Here is a 24,801-nt window from a genome sequence, read left to right on the forward strand (position 1 = left end):
TTGCAATATTTATGTGCACTTCCAAACGTTAACAAAAGAGAGCACAAAGACGTTCAAATTCTTAGCTCTCATGTCTGAGTGACCAAATAAGGATATCTTTAAGCCTAAGTGGCATGTTTCATTTATCCAACAATACAGTGCTCAGAGTCAGCTACTGGACTCTGAGTTTGGCTCCACTCTCTGCTACCTCCCTCCACCCCCCACCTGTGTGGCCCTCACCAGGTTTCTGTACCTTTTTGTGTTTCAATTACCTCATCTGAAAACTGGGGGCAATAACCTCTCTTTCAAGGGGTTGATTAGGATTAGGTCAGTGAATTCGGGTGAAGCACTTGGCAGAGAGCCTGGTGCACTGTCCGTGTGCAGTGAGCATGGCCTGCTCCCGTGCCTTGAGCTGTGTCCTGGGGAATGCCGCTGTTACAGGACGAGGGGCGTCTGCTCCATGGCTGCAAAGTCAGGTGAAGAGGCACAGCATTTCCGTTCACGGCTAACAGCCAGGGCCACCTTGTCACAATTCTTGCCCCCAGCCCCTGGCAATCACCAGTTTGCTTTCTGTCTCTATGGATTTACGTATTCCGGATATTTCATGTAAATGAAATCGTACAACATGTGGCCTTTTACGTCAGGCTTCTTTCACTTAGCATAATGATTTTGAGGTTGATGGTTCCTTTTAAAATTCTTGTATAAAGTAAATGAATCCTTCTCCTGGAAACATGAAAAAAGTTCTTCTCTTTCCATTTAGTATTAAATATCAGGAGTCATTTTCCTTGTATTGTTTTCCCAACAGCTCTCTCAACTTCCACCATCCCAGAAGACATTAACCACCCAACTGTATCATCAGGTAGGTCAATGAGCTGTTAAAGGAATGAAAACTGGGTGTGATACATTGTACGCGCCACTTCCAGCATTTTAAGCCCATAGGAAAGCTGATGTTGAGGGCCAATGGACATTCACGACCAAGGGATGTACAGACAATGGGTGATGCCCAATGTCACCTGCAGCACCAGATGTTACGCTCTGTGAGGCAAGGATTTCATCTGTCTTGCTCATTGCTGTATCCCTAGCACCCATCACGGTGCTTGGCCATTGTAAGCACCCAGTAAGTGTTTATTGAGTCGATAAACACATGCACAGGTACTGCATGTGTGGACAGGCCGTTTCCCCCTCTTGAGGCAGCTTTGGTCTTGCTGAGAACAATCCTGCAAGGCAGTGCATAGTGGAGGCAAGTCCCTCCACTCAAAGGACACAGGCATCACTCCAAAAAACACCAGCAGCTTCTATTTGGACAAACATCCCTCCTTGGAGAGAAGTGCTAGTATTTCACATGGGAACAAACTAATGAAGCCAGAGCCTCCTAACAAATATTTTTATTTTTCAGTCTCAGCAGATAATGAAAAGTTACCAACTATCTTATCAGGTAAGAGCAATGGCTGCATCATTAGTCCTATATTATGCAGCTTACCATCCAGACAGGATGTACAGGCAGATGGATCACTAGTTGTATTATGTTGTATGTGGGGTCATCTAAGATAAACCACATACTTATGAATACAGTGATTTTTACAAACTTTTCCCAATTCTTCAATGATTTATTTTACCATTGCTGAGCACCCTCATGCAGAAGATGGAGCTGATGCAGGATTGAAAGGGGGAAAGGCATTTGGGGCATCAGGATCACATCTAGGAGCTCTCTGTCAGTAACCTCAACTTGAATCCATCCTCATCAGAAATCAGGCAGAATTCTGAGCACGTGGCCAGCCCAGATGTTTTGGTTAAGGTGTGGCATAGCTGGTGGCTTTTTGCCAACTCCTAGTTGAGTCCTTTTTTTGATGTGTTCTGTGTCTGTCCCACGAAGGGAAGCTTCAGTCCTAATCGCAATTTCCACATTGTTTTAGTTCTACCAGTGGCCGACTCAGCATCTGCCAGTCGCAGAGCCAGTGTGCCCAGGCTCAGGCCGCCAGGTAAGCAGCCTTCCCCACAGGACACGCCGTGGCTGTCATGAGCCACAATTGGGAAGGAGCCTGGGGGAGCTGCACAGCTGGAGGCTGCTGAGGTGCAGGGGAAAAGTACCTTTTGAGAGAAGGCCCACCGGCCTCCAGGACTGGCCCATAGCCGGGCTGCCCAGACGGCCTAGCATCAGTTCACCCTCACTTTCCAGCTATTCCAGAGACACATTTTCAAGTTCAGAAAACATGGAGAATAAGAAAGCAAATAACCATGTGTCCCTTACCTAGACATGACCAATGCTTTCATTTCATCATGATGGTTTTCCAGTCTTCTCAAGGAATAAAGCACAGTCCGATTCAGAGCTCCCAGTATTCCCCAGTCTCAGTCTCCTTTCTCCTTCCTCGTAGACAAACACTTACTTGAATTTCGTGCATATCCTTAGTTTACTTTTTATATTTTTACATACATGCATTATATGTTTCTATTTTATTTTGTGTGTTTTCTTTTGAATTGTATTAGACTCTCTATATAATTTGATACAGTTTTTCTCTTTACTCAATGTGTCATTTTTGAGATCAATCTATGTTTTGTGTGTGTGTTTCACTGCTCGTAACTGCTGCAGAGTATCCTGTTTTCTGAATATACCATTTAACTTAATCCATTTCCCCATGGATAAAAATTTTTTCCTAAATTTTTGTGTCTACCCTGCTGATGTCAAGTTCTAAAGCAGCAAGGCATGAGAAATAACTGCTCTACAATCTAACTGCTTTGTTCAGTGACTAAAAAAGAGCACGTCATCCTGCTGTGATACAATTATCAAGCACTTTTTTCCAAGAATTACCCCCCTACATGGGCGGTAATTGAGGGACTCACCTTAATTTGAAAGCCAGGCAAACAGAGCGAGTTTAACAGGTATGTTTCAAGACTTACCCTTATTTTGTTTCCGCAGAAGACTGGCCTGTGCTGCGGCTGGTGAATGGCACGGGACGATGCTCCGGCCGGGTGGAGGTGTCCTACCAGGGCACCTGGGGGTCCGTGTGTGATGACGGCTGGGGCCTGAAGGAGGCACACGTGGTGTGCAGGCAGCTTGGGTGTGGCCCAGCGGTATCGGCCCCCCTCGGCTCCCACTTCGGCCCAGGCTTTGGAAAGATTGTCCTGGACAACGTGCGCTGCAGTGGTGAGGAGAGCCGCCTGGCCCTGTGCGCCCACGACAGCTGGTTCACCCACAACTGCAATCACGAGGAGGATGCCGGAGCCATCTGCTTGGGTGAGGGGGTCTTCTGCATTGTCGATGGCTCTTGGGCAGCATGGATTAGGGACCTCCTCCTGTGAGGGCTGATGTCTTTCTCTCTCCATACTGACAGGTTCTCTAACGGCAGACCCCTCCCCTCCAGGTAAGACTTATTGGGGCTGTTTCTATGTCCCATTCCACTTACTTTGAGTTCTGTCTCACTAATATTTATTCTGTGTGATGGAAAAGGAAAGAAAACGAACCTGTAAAATCAAACTTTAAGAAGTTTACAGAGGCTGTTATGAATGCTCCGTAATTGTTTGAAGCCTAGAAGGTTTTCCCCAAGTGCCGGAATCTTCCCAAATCAGAACTAAGTTACCAGGCAGCTGCAGGCAAGGCAGGACTCTTCTGTGGCCAACAAACGACTGCAATTAATAGTCCTTGACTTCAGGGTGTGGTCTACTGTGACCGTGCCCATCAGTCATCACAATGTACTTTTTTTTTTTTTTTTTTAAATTTTATTTTGTCGATATACATTGTGGCTGATTATTGCTCCCCATCACCAAAACCTCCCTCCCTTCTCCCTCCCCCCCTCCCCCCCAACAATGTCCTTTCTGTTTGCTTGTCATATCAACTTCAAATAATTGTGGTTGTTATATCTTCTCCCCCCCCCCCCGGTTTGTGTGCGTGTGTGTGTGTGTGTGTGTGTGAATTTATATATTAATTTTTAGCTCCCACCAATAAGTGAGAACATGTGGTATTTCTCTTTCTGTGCCTGACTTGTTTCACTTAATATAATTCTCTCAAAGTCCATCCATGTTGTTGCAAATGGCAGTATTTCATTCGTTTTTATAGCTGAGTAGTATTCCATTGTGTAGATGTACCACATTTTCCGTATCCACTCATCCGATGATGGACATTTGGGCTGGTTCCAACTCTTGGCTATTGTAAAGAGGGCTGCAATGAACATTGGGAAACAGGTATACCTTCGACTTGATGATTTCCATTCTTCTGGGTATATTCCCAACAGTGGGATAGCTGGGTCGTATGGTAGATCTATCTGCAATTGTTTGAGGAACCTCCATACCATTTTCCATAGAGGCTGCACCATTTTGCAGTCCCACCAACAATGTATGAGAGTTCCTTTTTCTCCGCAGCCTCGCCAGCATTTATCGTTCAGAGTCTTTTGGATTTTAGCCATCCTAACTGGGGTTAGATGGTATCTCAATGTGGTTTTGATTTGCATTTCCCGGATGCTGAGTGATGTTGAGCATTTTTTCATATGTCTGTTGGCCATTTGGATATCTTCCTTAGAGAAATGCCTACTTAGCTCTTTTGCCCATTTTTTAATTGGGTTGCTTGTTTTCTTCTTGTACAGTTGTTTGAGTTCCTTATATATTCTGGATATTAATCCTTTGTCAGATGTATATTTTGCAAATATTTTCTCCCACTCTGTTGGTTGTCTTTTAACTCTTTTAATTGTTTCTTTTGCTGTGCAGAAGCTTTTTAGTTTGATATAATCCCATTTGTTTATTTTTCCTTTGGTTGCCCGTGCTTTTGGGGTTGTATTCATGAAGTCTGTGCCCAGTCCTCCTTCCTGAAGTGTTTCTCCTATGTTTTCTTTAAGAAGTTTTATTGTTTCAGGGTGTATATTTAAATCCTTAATCCATTTTGAGTTGATTTTAGTATACGGCGAGAGGTATGGATCAAGTTTCATTCTCCTGCATATGGATATCCAGTTGTCCCAGCACCATTTGCTGAAGAGGCAGTCCCTTCGCCACTGAATAGGCTTGATGCCTTTGTCAAAGATCAGCTGACAGTAAGTGTGTGGGTTGATTTCTGGATTCTCTATTCTATTCCATTGGTCAGTGTGTCTGTTTTTATGCCAGTACCATACTGTTTTGGTTATTATAGCTTTGTAGTATAGCTTAAAGTCAGGTAGTGTTATGCCTCCAGCTTTATTTTTTTTGCTCAGCATTGCTTTGGCTATTCGTGGTCTTTTATTGTTCCATATAAATGTCTGGATAGTTTTTTCCATTTCTGAGAAAAATGTCTTTGGAATTTTGATGGGCATTGCATTGAATTTGTATATCACTTTGGGTAGTATGGACATTTTCACTATGTTGATTCTTCCAATCCAAGAGCATGGGATATCTTTCCATCTTCTTGTATCCTCTCTAATTTCTCTCAGCAGTGTTTTGTAGTTCTCATTATAGAGATTTTTCACCTCCTTGGTTAACTCAATTCCTAAGTATTTTATTTTTTTGGTGGCTATTGTAAATGGGCAGGCTTTCTTGATTTCTCTTTCTGCATGTTCACTATTGGAGAAAAGAAATGCTACTGATTTTTGAGTGTTGATTTTGTATCCTGCTACTGTGCTGAAATCATTTATCAATTCTAGCAGTTTTTTTGTAGAGGTTTTAGGCTGTCCGATATATAGGATCATGTCATCTGCAAACAGGGACAGTTTGACTTCATCTTTTCCAATCTGGATGCCCTTTATTTCCTTCTCTTCTCTGATTGCTCTGGCTAGTACTTCCAACACTATGTTGAATAGGAGTGGTGAGAGTGGGCATCCTTGTCTAGTTCCTGTTCTTAAAGGAAAAGCTTTCAGCTTTTCCCCATTCAGGATGATATTGGCTGTGGGTTTGGCATATATGGCTTTAATTATGTTGAGATACTTTCCCTCTATACCTAACTTATAGAGGGTCTTTGTCATGAATGAGTGCTGAACTTTATCAAATGCTTTTTCAGCATCTATAGAGATGATCATATGGTCCTTGTGTTTGAGTTTATTAATATGGTGTATCACATTTATTGATTTGCGTATGTTGAACCAACCTTGCATCCCTGGGATGAATCCCACTTGATCGTGATGAATAATTTTTCGTATGTGTTGCTGTATTCTGTTTGCTAGTAATTTAGTGAGGATTTTTGCATCTATATTCATCAGGGATATTGGCCTGTAGTTTTCTTTTTTGGTTATATCTTTACCTGGTTTTGGTATCAGGATGATGTTTGCTTCATAGAATGAGTTTGGGAGATTTGCGTCCATTTCAATCTTTTGGAATAGTTTGTAAAGAATCGGTGTCAATTCCTGTTTGAATGTTTGGTAAAATTCTGCTGTGAATCCATCTGGTCCTGGGCTTTTCTTTGTTGGGAGCCTTCTGATAACAGCTTCAATCTCCTTTATTGTTATTGGTCTGTTCAAATTTTCTACGTCTTCACGGTTCAGTTTTGGGAGCTTGTGTGTGTCCAGAAATTTATCCATTTCCTCCAGATTTTCAAATTTGTTGGCGTATAGTTGTTTATAGTAGTCTCGAATGATTCCTTGTATTTCAGATGAATCAGTTGTAATATCGCCTTTTTCATTTCTAATTTTTGTTATTTGAGTCTTCTCTCTTCTTTTTTTTGTTAGCCATGCTAATGGTTTGTCAATTTTATTTATCTTTTCAAAAAACCAACTTTTTGATTCGTTGATCTTTTGAATTGTTTTTTGGTTTTCAATTTCATTCAGTTCTGCTCTGATCTTAATGATTTCTTTCCGTCTGCTAACTTTAGGTTTGGATTGTTCTTGTTTTTCTAGTTCTTTAAGGTGAAGTGTTAGGTTGTTCACTTGCCATCTTTCTATTCTTCTGAAGTGAGCGTTTAATGCAATAAATTTCCCCCTCAATACTGCTTTTGCAGTATCCCACAGGTTTTGGTATGATGTATCATTGTTTTCATTAGTTTCAATAAATTTTTTGATTTCCTGCTTGATTTCTTCTTGGACCCATATGTCATTAAGTAGAATGCTGTTTAATTTCCATGTGTTTGTATAGTTTCCAGAGTTTCGTTTGTTATTAATTTCTAGTTTTAATCCATTGTGGTCTGAGAAGATACATGGGATAATTCCAATTTTTTTGAATTTATTGAGACTTGATTTGTGACCTAATATGTGATCTATCCTGGAGAATGATCCATGTGCTGATGAGAAGAATGAATATTCTGAGGTTGTTGGGTGGAATGTTCTGTAGCTATCTGCCAATTCCAATTGGTCTAGAGTCTTGTTTAGATCTTGTGTTTCTCTACTGATTCTTTGCCTAGATGATCTGTCTAATATTGACAGTGGAGTGTTCAGGTCCCCTGCTATTATGGTATTAGTGTCTATTTCCTTCTTTAGGTCTAATAGAGTTTGTTTTATAAATCTGGCTGCTCCAACATTGGGTGCATACATATTTATGATTGTTATGTCTTCTTGATGGATCAGTCCTTTTATCATTAAGTAGTGTCCCTCATTGTCTCTTTTTATGGTTTTTAGTTTAAAGTCTATTTTGTCAGATATAAGAATAGCTACTCCAGCTCGTTTTTCTTTTCTGTTTGCATGGTAAATCTTTTTCCATCCTTTCACTCTTAGTCTGTGTGAATCTTTATGGGTGAGGTGGGTCTCTTGTAGACAGCATATAGTTGGGTCCTGCTTTTTGATCCAGTCAGCCAGTCTGTGTCTTTTAATTGGGGAATTTAAGCCTTTTACATTAAGAGTTGTTATTAAAAGGTGTTGATTTATTCCTAGCATTTTATTGGTTGTTTGGTTGTCTTAAGTGTCTTTTGTTCCTTGCTTTCTGATTTACTGTTTGTTTTCTGTGTTTGTTGGTTCCTTAGGTTGTAGATAGTGTTTTTGTTAGCTTGTTTTCTCTTCATGAATGCCATTTTTATTATACTAGTGGGTTTAGATTTTTCTTGGGTTTTTATGGCAGTGGTAGTTATTTTTCAGGAACCAAACCCAGTACTCCCTTGAGGATTTCTTGTAAGGGTGGTCTTGTGGTAGTGAACTCCCGCAGTTTTTGTTTGTCTGAGAAATATACTATTTGCCCCTCATTTCGGAAGGATAGCCTTCCAGGGTAGAGTATTCTTGGCTGGCCATCTTTGTCTTTTAGTATTTTGAAAATATCATCCCATTCCTTTCTAGCTTTTAGGGTTTGTGATGAAAAGTCTGATGTTAACCTGATTGGGGCTCCCTTATAGGTGATTTGACGCTTCTCTCTTGCAGCTTTTAAGATTCTCTCTTTGTCTCTGAGTTTTGCCAATTTGACTATGACATGTCTTGGAGAAGGCCTTTTTGGGTTGAATACGTTTGGAGATCGTTGAGCTTCCTGGATCTGAAGATCTGTGATTTTTCCTATACCTGGGAAGTTTTCTGCCACTATTTTGTTGAATATGTTTTCAATGGAATCTCCATTTTCCTCCCCTTCTGGAATACCCATGACTCGGATATTTGATCGCTTATGGTTGTCTGATATCTCTCTCAGATTTTCTTCAATGTCCTTGATTCTTTTTTCTTTCTTTTTGTCTGCTTGTGTTATTTCAAACAGCCCATCTTCAAGTTCAGAGGTTCTCTCTTCAACTTCGACAAGCCTGCTGGTTAAACTCTCCGTTGTGTTTTTTATTTCGTTGAATAACTTCTTCAGTTCAGCAAGTTCTGCTACATTTTTTTTCAGGACATTGATTTCCTTGTACATTTCCTCTTTCAGATCCTGTATACTTTTCCTCATTTCATCATGATGTCTAGCTGAGTCTTCTTGTATCTCATTCAGTTTCTTTAGAATTATCACTCGGAATTCCTTGTCAGTCATTTCAAGGGCTTCTTGTTCTATAGGATCTAGAGTTTGAGATTTATTAACCTTTGGTGGTGTACTTTCTTGATTTTTTGTATTTCTGGTATCTTTTTTTTGGTGTTTATTCATTGTGGCCGGGGGTTTCACAGTCCACCGGTTTGAGACTAATGACTAACTAGGATGTTGCTGTGGTTGCCAATTTGGTATGGCTCCCTCCGTGACTGCTCAGTTGGCCTCTAGTGCCTTGTGTGTGTGGTTGCCTCGGGTCTTGGGCTTCTCCGGGGAGCCACCTTTCTGGTCAGCTTGGACTCTGCTGGGCTGGTGGGTCACGTACCACAGGGTGTGTGATCTCTGTTGAGCTTTCACTTCCTGTGCAGGACTTCTCCCTGTTCCGTGTGCTCTGGCCCAGGCTGTTAGATCGTGTAGTAGCGACCCCACCGGGTGTGTGGTTTTTGTCGAGTCTCCGCCTCCCTGGCCGCACGTCTCCCCACTCTGTGCGCACTGTGCTGGGCTGCGGCGTGTCTTCTGCACCCCTCGTCTAACAGCTGGGCTTTCAAGACCCTGCTCGGCACCGCCTCGCCCAGGAAGTCTACCAGGTTTCTGCTGGGCACAGACGACCGGTCTCTCTGGGTGCCTTTGTAGCACTATGTAGATCTTTCTCGGGTCTTGTTCACCTTTGTATCCCCCCAGTATAAACCGAGTCTAGCGCCCACCTGCAGCCTGGTCTCCGGCAGGTTCAAGCGGACCTGGAAACTCTCCTACCACACTATTCCCAACCAGAAATTCGTTAGGCTTTTTTCCAAACTGGTGGCCGCACAGATGGTATCTGCCTCCCAGTAACAGGGAGTTTACCTGGGGCCGGAGTCCAGGGTATGGTGGAGTGACAGTCGGCCCGCCCGTACTTCCTTGCCCTCCCGAAACTGGCCCGGGACGCCCTCCGCCACCAGCCCCGCCAGAGAACCGCGGAGGGAGTGGGAGCCAAGGCTGGTCCGCAGGCTCCGGAAAGCCTGGCGCCAGGCCAGCAAGTGGGAGGGCTCAGTGATGGCCGAGCAGGGCGGAGCTGCCCGCACCTGGGAAAATGGAGGCAGCACCGGCGGTGAGTGGGCTGGTGGTGCAGGCGGGAGCCGCGTGGGCATCCACCCCCCGAACAGAGCTGTGCCAGGGATCACTCACAGTGCTGTGCCAGGTCGGGTGCTCGCTCTCTGTCTCTGGTTTGCCGCCTTTCCCAGTTCTCGGCCGCTGCCGCCTCGGGCTGTTCAGTCGTGGCGCGGCTCGGGCGCTCCCAGGAATCTTCTTTAATGCCGGCCTGAAACCTCGAATCCTGAATAGGGCAGCTGGCCGCCTTCAGCGCGGCCCCGGCCTCCGGGATCCTGGCTGCACCCACAGCAGCCCTGGCGCCGTGTTCCCTGTTTCGAGACTCACTTTTGCAGCTAAGAAACAGTTCTTTTCCTGCTCCACACTTTAAAGCTGTTGTCTGTAAATGAGGCAGCCTCTCCTGCCGGGGGCAAAGTGGCGGTCACCCCCCACGACCGGTCAGCAGCAGCAGTCCTCCCTTAAGAGATGGCGAGAGGAAGGACCACAAGTTTTCCGGCTGCCTGAGTCCCAGTGGCCGCCTTTTCCACCTCAGCTACTCCGCGCCAGCCGCCCCAGCCGCCGCCATCTTGAAAAGCACAATGTACTTATTTGAGAGAAAATTGCCATTCACTTTCTGGAGCGATTAGATTAGAATATCATCCCTTGAGTCTGTAAAGTCTGATCCTAACAGGAAAAGTAATGACATCAATTGAAACTTTTGTACTTATATGATTTCAGAGTATTCTGCCACTAAGTAATACCATGGAGCCATTTCAATCACTTCTTTTTATTATAAAGCAATGGTTTTCAAACTTTACCATGCATCAGAAATATCTGGAGGGCTTATTAGAGAACAGTTGCTGCCCCTCCACCTGAGTTTCTGGTTCAGTAGGTGTTGGGGGGCCTGAGAATATGCATTTCAAACAAGTCTAGGATGCTTATGCTGCTGGTCTGGGGACCACACTTTGAGAACCACTGTCTTCAGACATAACAGAGAAGGAACATTTCTTATCCTAATAAATAGAAGCAGAATCATCCTTGTCTTTGTCATTGTTGTCATCATCTTCAATGTCATTGTCATCATCGTCAATGCCATCATTATCAGCACCATCATTACCAGCACCACCACCGTTACCGTTATCAGCAAAAACTAGTCTATCTAGTAAGTTGAGTCACCTCTCTGGTTGTTTTTAGTTTATGTGTATTTATGGTTATGCATATACAGAGCTAAACATCCAAACAAGAATATTAAGTAAATTATTAAGGTAACTGCAAACTTCTGTATTACTCCAATAGACAGGTCTCGGTGGATGAATTAATTTTCCATTTATAGCTGGGAACCTGGGGTTGCATGCATGGCCTCCTCTTCACCTGATGGCCACCGTCCTGATCCAAGTCCTCATTGTCTCTTCTTTCCTGGATGAGCACAGATTTCTCCATCTGACTCCCCTGCCTATGGGCCCCCAACGCTCTAGTCCATTATTTACATGCAGTCAGAATTACCTTTTCTTTTTAAAGGCTTATTGAATTATAATTTACCTGTAGTAAAAATCACCTGGTAGTTCATAGAATTTTGATAAATGGTTACAGTTGTGTTACTATTGCTACCATCAAGATATAGAACATTTCCATTACGTTATAACGTCCCTTATGCCACTTGTAGTTAAACCCCACTCCTGACCCTTAGATCCTGGCAACCACTGAAATAATCTCTGTCCCTATAGGTTTGCCTTTTCCAGGATATCATATAATGTAATCACACAATATATAGCATTTTGTCTTGAGATTCTTTACTTAGCATATGCCTTTGAGATTCATCCGTGTATTTCCATGTATCAGATATTCAGATAAAAAAATTATTGCTAAATAGTATCCATGGTATGGATGTACCAAACGTTGTTTATCTGTTCGGCACTTGATGGGCATTTAGCTTGCTGCCAATTTTTGCCATTATAAGTAAAGCTACTATAAATATTCATGTATAAGTTGTAAACTATTTTCCAAAGTGGCAGTACCATTTTTCATTCTTACTAGCAATTTATGAGAGTTACAATTGTTCTGCTTCCCTTTCAACACTTTGGATTGTCTATTTTCTTAAGTTTAGCCATTATGGTGTCTCTACTATAATGAAATAGTAACACCTCTTTGTGGTTTTTATTTGCATTTCCCTAGTGACTAATAATGCTGAGCACTTTTTCATATGCTTACCTGCATCTCTTTGATAAAATGTCTGTTCAGTCTTTTATCCTCTTTTATTTATTTATTTTTCCCCGAGTAGGTTGTTTGTCTTATCACTGTGTTGAAAGATAATTATTTCTATATAAGTATTTTGGATACAAGTACCTTATCAAATTTGTGTTTTGCAAGTATTTTTTCCCAGTTTGTGGCTTGTCTTTTCATTTTCTTAACTGTGTTTTTTGAAGAGCAGAAGTTTTTAATTTTAATGAAGTCCAATTTACCAAGTTTTTTTTAATGGAATGTGCTTTTGTGTTTTATCTAAGAAAACTTTGCTTAACCAAAGGTCTCCCAGATTTTCTCCTATGATTCTTTCTAGAAGTTTTATAGATCCATTTTAGTTATGTGTATGGTTTAAGGTATGGTTCAAGGGTCTTTTTTCATGTAGATATCTAACATTCCAACACCTTCTGTTAGAAAGACTCTCTCTCCTATCACTACTGAAATACCTTGACATTTTGCTAAAAATTAAATAACCATATATGCGTGGGTCTATTTCTGAACGTCCCCTTTCCCCCACTGGTTTATATGACTGTTCTCATGCCTATGTTACACCATCTTGATTACTGTAGCTTTAAATTAATGCTGAAATCAGTTAATGGGAGTTCTTCAACTTTGCTCTTTTTTCTTTTTCTTTTCAAAATTGTTTGCATAACCTAGGTTTTTTCCCTTTCGCATAATTTTTTTTACAACTTTATTGTGGTATAATTGACAAAAAGAAATTGTATATATTTAAAGTGTGCAACATGGTGTATTGATATAAGTATATCTTGTGTAACAATTCCCACAAAAAAATCAACTTATCAATTTCTGCAAAAATGCTCTCTAGGATTTTTAATTTGGATTATGTAGAATCTATAAATAAATTTGAGGAAAACTGACATCTTAAAAACATTGAGTTTTCTGATCCATCAACACAGTATATCTCTTTATTTATTTAGGTCTTTATCTCATTAATATTCTGCAGTTTCCTGCATACAAACTTTGCATACATTTATTAGACTTAAACATAGAATTTCACGGTTTTGGATGCTATTGTAAAAGGCATTTAGAAAATTTTTAACTCCAATATCTAATTTCTGTTGCAAGTAAATTATGTTTTTCTGAAATAATTAAGTATATTTTGAACTGGGAATATTATGATAATTTTTTAAAAATTTTACTCTTTCCTTTTTGGTTTATAAACTTCTTTTCTATCCATTATCAGATTCCCAGTTTTACAATTCAGGGACTGAAGTTTATCTGTAATATGTGGTGGAATGAGAACTAGATCTCAGGTTAGAACAATCATGTCTTTAGTCTGGAAATTTATTAAGACCTGTAGAGCTGGTTTCTTATATTGCATTGCACAAAGAAACACTAGAAATTGGTTTTGAGTGCCAGATAGCTTTACTCAGCTTTAATTTTGTCTCTTTGCAGGGGAAGAGGGGGGTGGGGGTGTTATTCATCACTAATTCGTGTTTTCTTTTCACTGTAGCTGCTGAAATAACAATTGACTCTATCACCTCTGTGGAAGAGCACACACCAATAGGTACATAAAAGTGCATATTTTTGAGTTTACGTTGAAATTTTATAATCTATGTATCTATTGACGTACATAAGAGACTTCCCATTTCTAACAATAAGAATAAAAATGGAAATTTAGTAACAAATATTGTTAGGCATCCCCATCCCCACCAGGATCCTTGAGATAGTGAAATAAAGATATTTCTGAAAATATGCTTCTAGAATCACTAATTCAACAGATGTCAAGAAGGATTGCACACACCCCTGCATGCATGTGCACACACACAGGTTTCATGGTCCCATGAGGTTAGGGAACACTGCATTAAACAAACTCATTTCTTTACTGTAGGACGTCTAGGAGCCTTTAATATACACAGGTACTTCAAAAAGTTGGTAGAAAAATAGAGGTAAAACATGGTGTGAATATTTCCATGAACTTTTTGAAGTACCCTTATATGCTCGATCCCACAAAATCCCTACTAGAAGTCCCAGGATGCCATGCTTATGAAATGCACTTGACCCAAATCTTTTCTTTTTCCTTCATATCTCATCTCTTAGAAAGTTTTCTGCATAATGTGAGTAAAGTGCTGAAATCCAGGTATTTGGGATTAATGCATATGCTACCAAGATATCCCAGTCAAATTAAAACACCTATTATCACGTCTCCCTGCATATCTAAAGTCGAGGCTGCTGTCCTTTCTTACCGGCACTGCCCGAAAGAAGCTCACTCCCCTTTTCCCTTTCCCCTGTTAAGTCCCGCCATGGCTTCACGGCTCCATTTCTCCAGGTAGCTTCCCCTGGTCTGCACAAGGAGATGTTTCGTCTACATGTGCACCCTTTCTGTTGACATCTCTCACAATCCACCTCACATGACAGTTGCTTGTATTCTTCCTCAAGCTTCTGGCTGAATTACAGCCTTTTAAATGCAGGCACGCTGGCTCCCTTTCTTTGCATTCAATAATTATTTCTGAACAAATAATGGCACACAGCATTATTAATTTGTAGAGACGGCTTTCATTTCCTTTAGGTTTCCTTAGGTGTGATGTCTTTAAGTTTGGCTTCTATTTTTAAGAGATTTCTTTCTACTGAACAAAAGATTCAAACCTAAGTTTACCATAAACATAAAATAGATGAATGAAAAGTTAAATCATCTTTTCTGATGGTGATGATGGTGACTTACCCGGATGAATCAAAAGAAAAGAAAACAAAAAGTTTCAGAAGGACATTAGGTCTTAGGATGGTCCTTCCTGCAGCGTGTTTGCTTTCTTCTTTCCACCCCACGCACTGACAGTGACTACACTGGTTGTTCCTCTTAGCTGACGTCTTCTCAGAACCTTCATGGACCACAGTCCCTGCGGCCTTGACTCCACCTGCAGGTATGAGAAGTAGTTCCTGAGAAAGTAAGAGCTGATGGATAGCACCGAGAGACGTGTTCTCCAAGCCGGGAGACACCACAGGCAGAGTTAAAGTGGGAGACAGCCCCCTTTCAAGCTCTGTGGGATCAAGGGCAATTTTATTAACCCTTTTGAGTCACAATTTCTTTATCTGTAATGTAGGAAGCCCAATCCTCTTTGCAAAGATGAAGAGAGAAACTTTTAAATGAGCATCTCTTGGGGTCTCTAGCACTTAACTCACAAATTACAAAGAACCCCTTCCCCAGTCTCCTTTTCATGGTAAAGCCATGAGGAAACATTATGAGGCCAATGAGGCAGAGTTGCGCTAAGACTAATGTAGTTCTGGACGGCAAAGTGTCTATGTAGCTGTGATGTGCCTGTGGATAGTCTAGTTTACTGTTTTTTTAGATATATTGACAGCTCGTATTTCTATCTCTGTCCATGGCAGGTGAATAACATATGGATAAAATGATCTTGTTAGGAGAACCTTAGGAGCTCTGGAAATTTCTTAAAAGGAGTTTCACCTTCTGGATTGCAGGATATAGCAAAGTCCCAGTATTATTTGAGATTGAAGATTATTCTAGCTATTCTTAACGTATGGGTGCATGAGGACTGTGTGATCTGACATGTTTGTAAAATGAGGATATGACCACCTAGGGATATAAAAGTATGAAGAAAACCTTCCAGAGACTGGAGGGCCAGTCCCTCAGTGTGCCTCTTCTTTGTGACTCCCCAGAGGCCTGGGTAGAGGTGAGGCTGCTGAATGGCACGGGGAGGTGCTCAGGCCGCGTGGAGGTGCTCATCCAGGGCACATGGGGGACTGTGTGTGATGACCCCTGGGACCTGGCCGAGGCTGCCGTTGTATGCCACCAGCTGCAGTGTGGCCAGGCAGTGGCAGCCCCCACAAGGTCCAACTTCGGGGCAGGCTCCAGGAAGATCCTGCTGGATGACATACAGTGTATGGGTAGTGAGAGCCACCTGGGGCAGTGTGTGTACGGGGGCCAGGCCGGGCACAACTGTGGGCACATGGAAGATGCTGGCATCATCTGCACAGGTGAGGAGCTGTCACCTCCCAAGATGTCACTGCTTTTGTGTCTTTTCAAACAGATTCAACCAGCTTTTTCAGAAGTCACTGAGCAATATATTATAGTAAGCCCTGCATGACAAAGCTTTTTATGAGGCTTATTATTATGTAAGGCTTCTAATAAGCCATATTGATATTTTTCAACCCTCAGGCTTTGATGACCCACCAGCCCCCTCCCCAGAGTCTGAAGATGCTTCCTCGGTGTCCACACTCACAGGTATGTCACCTTGTTAGCTTTGATTTAGCTTGTATTTACCATCTAGAAGATACTTTCTCTCTATACTATAGTAGAGATACTTAAGGGACAGCAGAGTTGCCCAGTCTGTCATTACTGTGCAAGGACTATTGATAAGAATAATAAAAGACAAGAGATTTTTCAAAATGGGATTTTTATTCCATCATCTGAAATTCTTGAAGAATTCCTTTCTCTGTCTGCCAGTAGTTATTGCTGGGAAATTCACATTATATCCTACTAATTCATGAGACCAATCCATTGTTACTGAGTCATTTAATTTACAAAGAGTTCAAAGAGGTTAAAAGATCTGCCTATCGATATGCAAATCAATAGGCCTCACATCATCATTATAAAATAGACATTTACTTTCATATCCCTGAAAATAAAGTGCAGAAGGAGTTAATTAACGTTATGAAGAAGCAGCCAATGCCCCAGCATGTCTGTATGCTTATCACAGGGGAGCTATTTGAGGTGAGCTCCCCGAAATGGATGCGCCTAGAGCCCAGAGACTGGAGAAGCACACAGTGTGGACATTGATCCTTTACACCTGACCCGTGCCAAGACTCCATCCAGCAGCTGCAGTGTGGGTACATTGGTATTGAAGGTTCAGGCCAGCTCTATTTGGCATTGTGTCACCAACTAAAAAATGAAACCACAAATCAGTTCGACCCTCTGAAAAACCAGTCTGTGGAATTAATTGCTACATAACATTTTAAGCACTAATTTGATCCAAATGACCCTATAATGATATGGCAGTAAGATTGTTTGGATTGATGCAAAATGAGGCACAGGAGCTGCTCAAAGGTGCTATGCACGTCTCACATTGCTTAGACAACACGTAGTATAGATATGTCTGCCAAACGCCCAGGGACAGCCTGAAAAGTCCAGTCACTTATGTGAATGTCACGTCTGCATGATTCCACCTGGCTGTTTCCTAAAAGGGAACGAAGACAGATGGCATCAGAGAGATCCCAAAATGGACTTGTGGGCATTCAGGGAAGGAGGGTGTACTTCTAAAATGAACCCCGTTTTAGAGACTGAATAACAAAGCTCAAGAAACAGAGGGAAGAGAGGTGTGCCCTGCCTAAAACTTTGTGTGGTGGGGAAACCCATGGAAGACTTGATGTTGTTTTTGAGTCTGGCTATTCCAAATGTTCTCATTGCAAACATTTTCTTTTCCTACGTGGGGATAGGAGGCTCCTGGTCACAAGTGATGTCCCTGTTTGTACCTGTTTTCAGGTGACGGACTATCAGCTCCCATACCCACAACAGGCCTTCACTCCACACCCGTGCCGGCAGGTAACACTTCCCTGTGGTGGCTGGTGTCGTGCATAGTGTTTTCTGTGCATCTCCTACGTGCCATGCATGGAGTGAAGTGTTTAGTGCTTTCCCAATTTGTTACTCCACAAGGACCACGAAGGAAGGTTTTATTTCCATCACTTCACGAATGAATAAACAGAGGCTCAGACCAGACAGGTGAACAGAGATGACACTGGTCAAATGACTAGAGTCACACAACCAGTGTGTGGTGAAGGCTGGATTCACCAGACCTGTCTGATGAGAGGATCACTGGCTTTACTGTGCTTTTCCTGATCATGTGGCTCAAAGCTACTGCAGGGGTATTGGAGAAGCAAAGTATGAGCAATTGCTCATGTCAAGGCTATTTGAGGAAACTATATGGAAATGTTAAATATTAAGTTAATATTAGGCTGTCTACTACAGATAATTTATTCCAAGAAAATATATGAAAGATACAACGTTCACTATTAATTTGGATTTTTCACTTGTCTCCTGCTTCATCTGGGCAAATTTGACCTCTTAACTGTACCTGGGCCTTCTCATTAGCACATAAGCTCTTTGAATAGCCATTGTTGGAATGTTTCCTCCCAAATTTTCTAGCCCAATCTTTACAATGTTGTCTGGGTGCTGGAGAATGGCATTTCTATTTTACAGTTGACGAAACTGAGGTTCAGTTTAAATAAAAGGGGGAGTCAGGACCAAGCTTTGGGTTGGAGAAATCCCACCTTCACACTGGGAGCTCAATTGTCCCTCTGGCATGAGATCCCTAAGTCACATACCCAAATCAAGGCTGGGAATCCATTTGGACAAATAAACATCATGTTTTCATAGTTAGTTGGGGGTAGTTTCCATTTGAAGTAGCTTTTAATGACCAAATGGGGGTTGGTTTCTTCTCTTTGCCTCCAGCTGCTGAACTAACACATCCATAAGCCATCTCTCCTGTATGGACATTACCCGGTCATCAGCAAACAATTCCTTTAAAAATTACTTTGGGATGTCCACCTCCAGCTCTGGTGGATTAGCTTATAGAAGACAAGTCCTTCCAATGAGAGCAAATAGAAAAGCCAAATAAAATAAAGAAAGCTGTAAAGGTTATTCTTTTACTGTATGTGACCAAGAGCCAGAATTTCTGACAAATTGAGCTATTATCACTTGGCAATATACCCCTAATCTGCCTAACCTCAGAGGACTAGGTTCCCAGTGTCCCTCCTTTTTGTGACTCCCCAGGAACCTGGGTAGAGGTGAGGCTGCTGAATGGCACGGGGAGGTGCTCAGGCCGCGTGGAGGTGCTCGTCCAGGGCACCTGGGGGACCGTGTGTGATGACCTCTGGGACCTGGCCGAGGCTGCCGTTGTATGCCACCAGCTGCAGTGTGGCCAGGCAGTGGCGGCCCCCACAGGGGCCCACTTCGGGACAGGCTCTGGGAAGATCCTGCTGGATGACGTGCAGTGTGTGGGCAGTGAGAGCCACCTGGGGCAGTGTGTGCACGAGGGCCAGGCCAAGCAGAACTGTGGGCACCTGGAGGATGCTGGCGTCATCTGTGCAGGTGAGAGGCTGTGAGTTCCCAGAACTTCACCACTGTCACAGCCAGCTGGCACTAACAGAAGCCATGATATAATACATTACAAATCACCTTACAGACCTTGATCTCTTGAGCAGGTGCTGACGGTTCTCCGGCTCCCACCCCCACCACAGAGCCTGACGCTGCTTCTCCAGCGGACAAGCTCCCAGGTGGGTCCAACCTGTGGGTGGTTTGCTTTGGGTAAGATTTCTCTTCTAAAAGGCATTTTTCTCTTCTAAAAGTCATGGTAGAGCTCCTGCAGGGCTGGAAGAGTAAATGTTCATCTCACAGCAAAGGGATATCTCCATAACAAGTCTGGAGATAAGAATAAACAGGGATGGAGATGTTTAGGCAACGGAATATTTATTGCAGCAAATTAATTCTATTAAACTTTCTCAATCTTTGTATTGTTTATTTTGTGTGTGTGTGTGTGTGTGTGTGAATATTTGTTAGAAAATATCAGTTGTCTCCAAACAATTCCTGAGCTCTAATCAAATTCATGAACCTCTGGCATTGTCTGCACTGGTGTGAAGCTATTACCTCCCCTGGAAGCCACTGCTTTTATGTCTTTTCAGAAATGTTCAACTCTTGGAAGTCATTGAGTATGATATTGTAAACAGCACTGTAGACTTTAGCATGTTGATTTTTTCTGACTATCAGGTGCTGACAACTCACCAAGCCCCACTTCAACCACAGAGCCTGAAGCTGCCTCCCCATCACTCACACCGTCAGGTTGGTTCAAATTTTGTTTGGTTCTTTTGCATTGTAGCTTTTCCTCTATAGAATGTTTCCTTCATATGCCAAGGCAGCAGGGCCTTTGCACTGCACAATTTCTAGTGTTGTATACTCCTAGGAAGCACAGTGCACCATATCCTCATGGGGTGGTCACATGTCATATGCAAATGGTGGTCCCTGGAGTCCTCCAGCCAGGTGGTCCTATGTGGCCAAGTCACTCCAGGGGTAGAAGAGCTAACAGCTGTCCTATATCACACAGGGGGCACAGAGCAGAGGGGAGACAAGTTTCTCATTCCATCACCTAGACTTCTTAAATAATTCCTGAACTTGTCTAAACAATGCCCGTCCATTAGGAACGTTTGGTTGTCTCTAAATGGTTCAGGAGCTCTTTAAGTTGAAGTAAAATCAGTGATACTTACGGTCTTCAAAACAGGTTTTAAAAACTGCTTATAAATTCACAAATTGGTAGGCATTCATACCATCATTATGCTGTATCCTCTTAATTTCAAGAATCTGAAAAATGCAGAAACAATCCAATAAGTAATTGGAAGAGGATGCGGGAAACATGTAAGAACAAACAACTCCTCCCTCTGTAGGTATTTGATAGGAGAGCAGTGAAGCCCATTCCCTCTACTACATGATAACACAGACACATAATAGGTGGTGGCTGGTGAAATTCCTGTTGACAGGGACCACACCCTCACAGTGCCCTTTCTTCACCTGATTGGAGCTGTCACCTTCTTCACTGTCAGAAAAAAACCAAAACAAAACAAAAAGAAACTCTGCACATTCCTGGCATATTAAGACTGATTCCACATTGTACCATGTGGCCAACTGAAAAAAATTAATTATGTGATTTATGTGATTATTTCTTTTTCTACTCCAACCCACTTTAAACAACCAGTTTGATGGTTTAACCATTTTTAAATAATCTAGTCCCAAATTATTTAAACTGATCACAATAATGAAGTAGCTATTCATTTTTTAAAATTTACATACATATGTAAAATAACATATTATGGAAAGTATCAAGCTCACTGACAAATGTTTGAGAATAGTATAATGAACTCCCAAGTATCCACTATTGAGTTTTATCAGATTCTAATATTTTTCCCTAATTATTTGATGGCCTCTTAAAAAGAAACAATACAATACATGGTTGCTGTTTTAAAAGTTAATAAGATCAAAATAGGGCTGTCTTCATGCCTGTGGGAGCCTCACATAGCTTAGGCTTCCCAGAGCCCAGATACAGCCACCAAAGATCTAGATGGAAACCAGAACATTCATCCATTTCAGTGGGTTGCTCCTAAAAGAAATAAAAAGGACCCTGGAAGCAGGCAAGAAACAGAGCACGCCCAGGATTCTAGGCAGGAGCCAAGGGCCACCCCCACCACCCAGACACAGGCAAGGAGCATGCTGAAATCACCACTTCTGCATGGGTGGTCCACCACAGCCACTGCCATAGCCACATCTGCCACAAAAGCAGCTTGACACCACAGCAGTAGCCACAGCCACCATGCAGGTGTCCTGCCAGACACTTGACTGCATTGACAGAAGGAGTGTCACCAGCAGAGACCAGGAAAAGAAGAAGAGATGTCTTTCTCCTCAAAGCCCACTCCAGAGTAACAGAAGAAGCAACTGCTCTACCAGATGACCAGACATTAACATAGAGACACCAGAAATACAAAAACTTAAGAAAATATGACACTACTAAAAGAATACAGTAATTCTCAAATACCAGACCCTATAGAGCAGGAAACCCTTAAAATGACTGAAAAGGAATTCTAGGCAACATTCTCAAGGAAACTTACTGAGATGAAGAAGACTCAGTTCAACAACATAATGAACAGAGAAAAAAATCCAGGATCTGAAGGAGGAAATTTACAAAGAGATTAATACCTTAAAAAAAGAATGTAGTGGAATTCATGGAACTGAAAGATTCACTCAATGAAATAAAAAATACAACTGAGAGCTTAAGCAGCAGGCTAGAACAAGCAGAAGAAAGAATTTCTGATCTTGAAGACAGTCTTTTAGCAATAACAAAGGCAGATAAAAAAAAAAAGAATTTTTAAAAATGAAGAAAATCTAAGAGAGTTAGTAGACAACCTTAAAGCACAAACATTCGAGTCCTGGGTGTTCCAGAAGGGGAGGAGAAAGGAGAAGGCATGAAAAACCTATTCAACAGAATAATAACAGAAAACTTCCTAGGTATAGGGAGAGACACAGACCTTCAGATCCAGGAGGCTCAAAGATCTCCAAACACATTCAACTGAAAAAGATCCTCTCCAAGACACATTATAGTCAAACTGGCAAAGCTCAAAGACAAAGAGAGAATCTTAAAAGAAGCAAGAGAAAAGCATCAGGTAACCTACAAGAGAGCCCATATCTGACTAACAGCAGACTTTTCAACAGAAACTCTATAGGCCAGAAGAAAATGGGATGACACGTTCAAAATACCAAAAGAAAAAAAATCCCTGCCAGCCAAGAACACTATACCCAGTAAGCCTATCCTTCAGAAATGAGGGGAAAACAGTGTATTTCCTAAACAGACAAAAACTGGGAGTTCACCACCAACAAAACCAGTGCTACGAGAAATCCTCAGGGGAATCCTGCATCTGGAATCTGAAAAATGATAATCAGTACGATGACTACACAAGAAAGAACAAAACCCACTGGTAGAACAAAAATGCAAACGAGAAAGGGAAAGAAACTAAAGCTTACCATCATGAAAAACATAATGACAATGTAATAATGCCCCTGCTTTATTTCTGATTTTAGTAATTTCAGTCTTTCCTCTTTTTTTGCTTGGTCAATCTAGATAAAGGTTTGCAAATTTTGTTGATTTTATTTAAAGAATCAACTTTTGGTTTTGTTGATTTTCTCTACTGTTTTTTAATTCCCTATTCCATATATTTCTGTTGTAATCTTTTTTATTTCCTACTTATATTTGCTTTTGGTTTAGTTTGCTCTTCTTTTTCTATTTTCTTAAGGTAGAAGTTAACATTACTGATCTGAGGTTTTTCTTATCTTTAATATAGGTGTTTACAAGTATAAATTTTCCTCTCAGCAGTGGATGAGCCCTGCATCCTACAAACTTTGATATGTTGTGTTTTGATTTTTACCTCAAAGTACTCTCTAATTTCTCTGCGATTTTTCTTTTTACCCATTGTTTATTCAGGAGAGTTGTTTAATTTCCACACGTTTGTGAATTTTCTAAATTTCCATCAGTTACTGTGGTCAGAGAACATATTTTTCTATGACCTTAGTTTTTTTAAACGTATTAAGACTTGTTTTATGGCAAAAAATATATAAATAAATAAACATAAACAAATAAATAAACAAATACAATTTAAAAGGAAAAAAGGAAACAATCCACAAATGGAGACCTGGAGTTTACTTACTAAGGGTATATCCTTGAAGTTTAGCACTTTTCAACCCATGGTGGAGTCTGATATCTACTACTGGATGACTGTAGCAGGAAAGGAGAAGGGAGAGTAGACCAAAGCCCTGACAGGGCGGATTTGGGCCCAGCCAGTCCCTCTGGGCTCGTCGTCAGAAGTTCACTCTCCCACGTGGGGGAGGAGGCATCTAGCAGTGACCAGGCTTGTCTTTGTTCTGCGCTCACAGGTCAAGCCCTGTCAGCAACCGCGCCCACCACGGAGCCTGCGAGGCTTTCTCCAGCTCCCACTCCAACAGGTCAGTTGGCATTTGTTCTATGCGGAGTAGGAAAAGGGAGCCACGTGACAGACACTGGGCTGGCACCTACTCAGACCTGAAGCCACACTGAGTGGTGACCATATCCCTACAAGAACTCCTTGCCTCTGAAGGAGATGAGTCCGGAATGACATTGCATATTTGACTGTGACCTTCAGGCTGCATCTGTTTTCAAACTTTTATCTTTCTAAAGTTGGGTTTAGAGGATGTCCTAACTATTAGGAATGCTTCTGTTTGTCCCCACTGTTTGTCCCAGGTGGTGGATTATCTGCAACCACAGCCACAACAGAACCTGCAGCCCTGCAGTCCACACCCACTCCCCCGGAGGGTAAGTCCTTGGGGAAATGGGGAAAGGAGCTAACATTTATGGGACAACCAAAATGTGATAAGCAGAGGATCAGATGCTTTCACAGAACTGACACTTCATTTAATGTTCACAACAGCCTACAAGTGCTATCCTTCCCCCACCTATTGTTTCGTCCAATCAGACAAAGAAAAGATAATTTTCCTAGCATCACCCAACTAGAACATGGTGAAGCCAAGATTTGGGCACAAATATGTCTGACTCCACACCCATGTGACTGGTTAGCCAGCCACCTTTTGGATGATGAGACGGTATTGTCCAAAGCTACCTTTGGACTATAGGGAAGAGAACATTCTTGCAGGCCTGATTGCTAAGGTCCAGGTATATCAAGACTATAACCAAGAAATCGAGGAGTCGGCTGTGAGTTGTCACCTGCTCTGCAGTTTTTAACATAAAATTCCCAATGGACAAAACATTTAAAATTATATTTTCAAACTCTGCAACAGTTAGGTAAAATGTATCCCTTTGGTTCACTAGGGCTCTATCCAATGTGAGCCCAAATCCCAGCTTCCTCCTTCCTCCCCCTGGGATAGTGGCTTGGACATCTTCTTTGCAGACAAAAAGTCATTGTACCACTTTAGCACTTTAAGTCTGGTCCTACAGTAACTCACGTTAGTAGAAACTCTATTTTTTCTAGGTTAAACCTAGTTGTGTGTGTGTTTAGAATAAATAACTATGGTGGAAGGTCATGGCTGCGTAGATGTGCTAAACTAGCCACATAGTCACTCTGCTACCTCCTCAAAGAACACGACACAATAGTCAGACTTCTCTTACCCGTTTCAGGCCTCAGCGTGGGCCATTTTTTGGCATTCTGGGCCTTTAGGCACTTTTT

The 24,801-nt window shown here is 41.9% G+C and overlaps 1 protein-coding gene across 1 annotated transcript in view; it reads left to right on the top strand.

Annotated features, from left to right (window-relative positions):
* The window catches only part of LOC134381810 (deleted in malignant brain tumors 1 protein-like), a 50,385-nt gene that overhangs the window by 9,358 nt on the left and 16,226 nt on the right, over positions 1 to 24,801 (top strand). The window contains exons 2-8 of the mRNA XM_063101615.1: positions 1,893 to 1,958; positions 2,894 to 3,211; positions 3,309 to 3,338; positions 14,901 to 14,960; positions 15,715 to 16,032; positions 16,214 to 16,279; positions 18,824 to 18,942. Coding sequence (XP_062957685.1) covers positions 1,893 to 1,958; positions 2,894 to 3,211; positions 3,309 to 3,338; positions 14,901 to 14,960; positions 15,715 to 16,032; positions 16,214 to 16,279; positions 18,824 to 18,942 — 977 coding nt within the window. The remainder of the gene's footprint in view (positions 1 to 1,892; positions 1,959 to 2,893; positions 3,212 to 3,308; positions 3,339 to 14,900; positions 14,961 to 15,714; positions 16,033 to 16,213; positions 16,280 to 18,823; positions 18,943 to 24,801) is intronic.

This window comes from Cynocephalus volans, chromosome 7 (assembly GCF_027409185.1).
Source record: "Cynocephalus volans isolate mCynVol1 chromosome 7, mCynVol1.pri, whole genome shotgun sequence".
Taxonomy (NCBI): domain Eukaryota; kingdom Metazoa; phylum Chordata; class Mammalia; order Dermoptera; family Cynocephalidae; genus Cynocephalus; species Cynocephalus volans.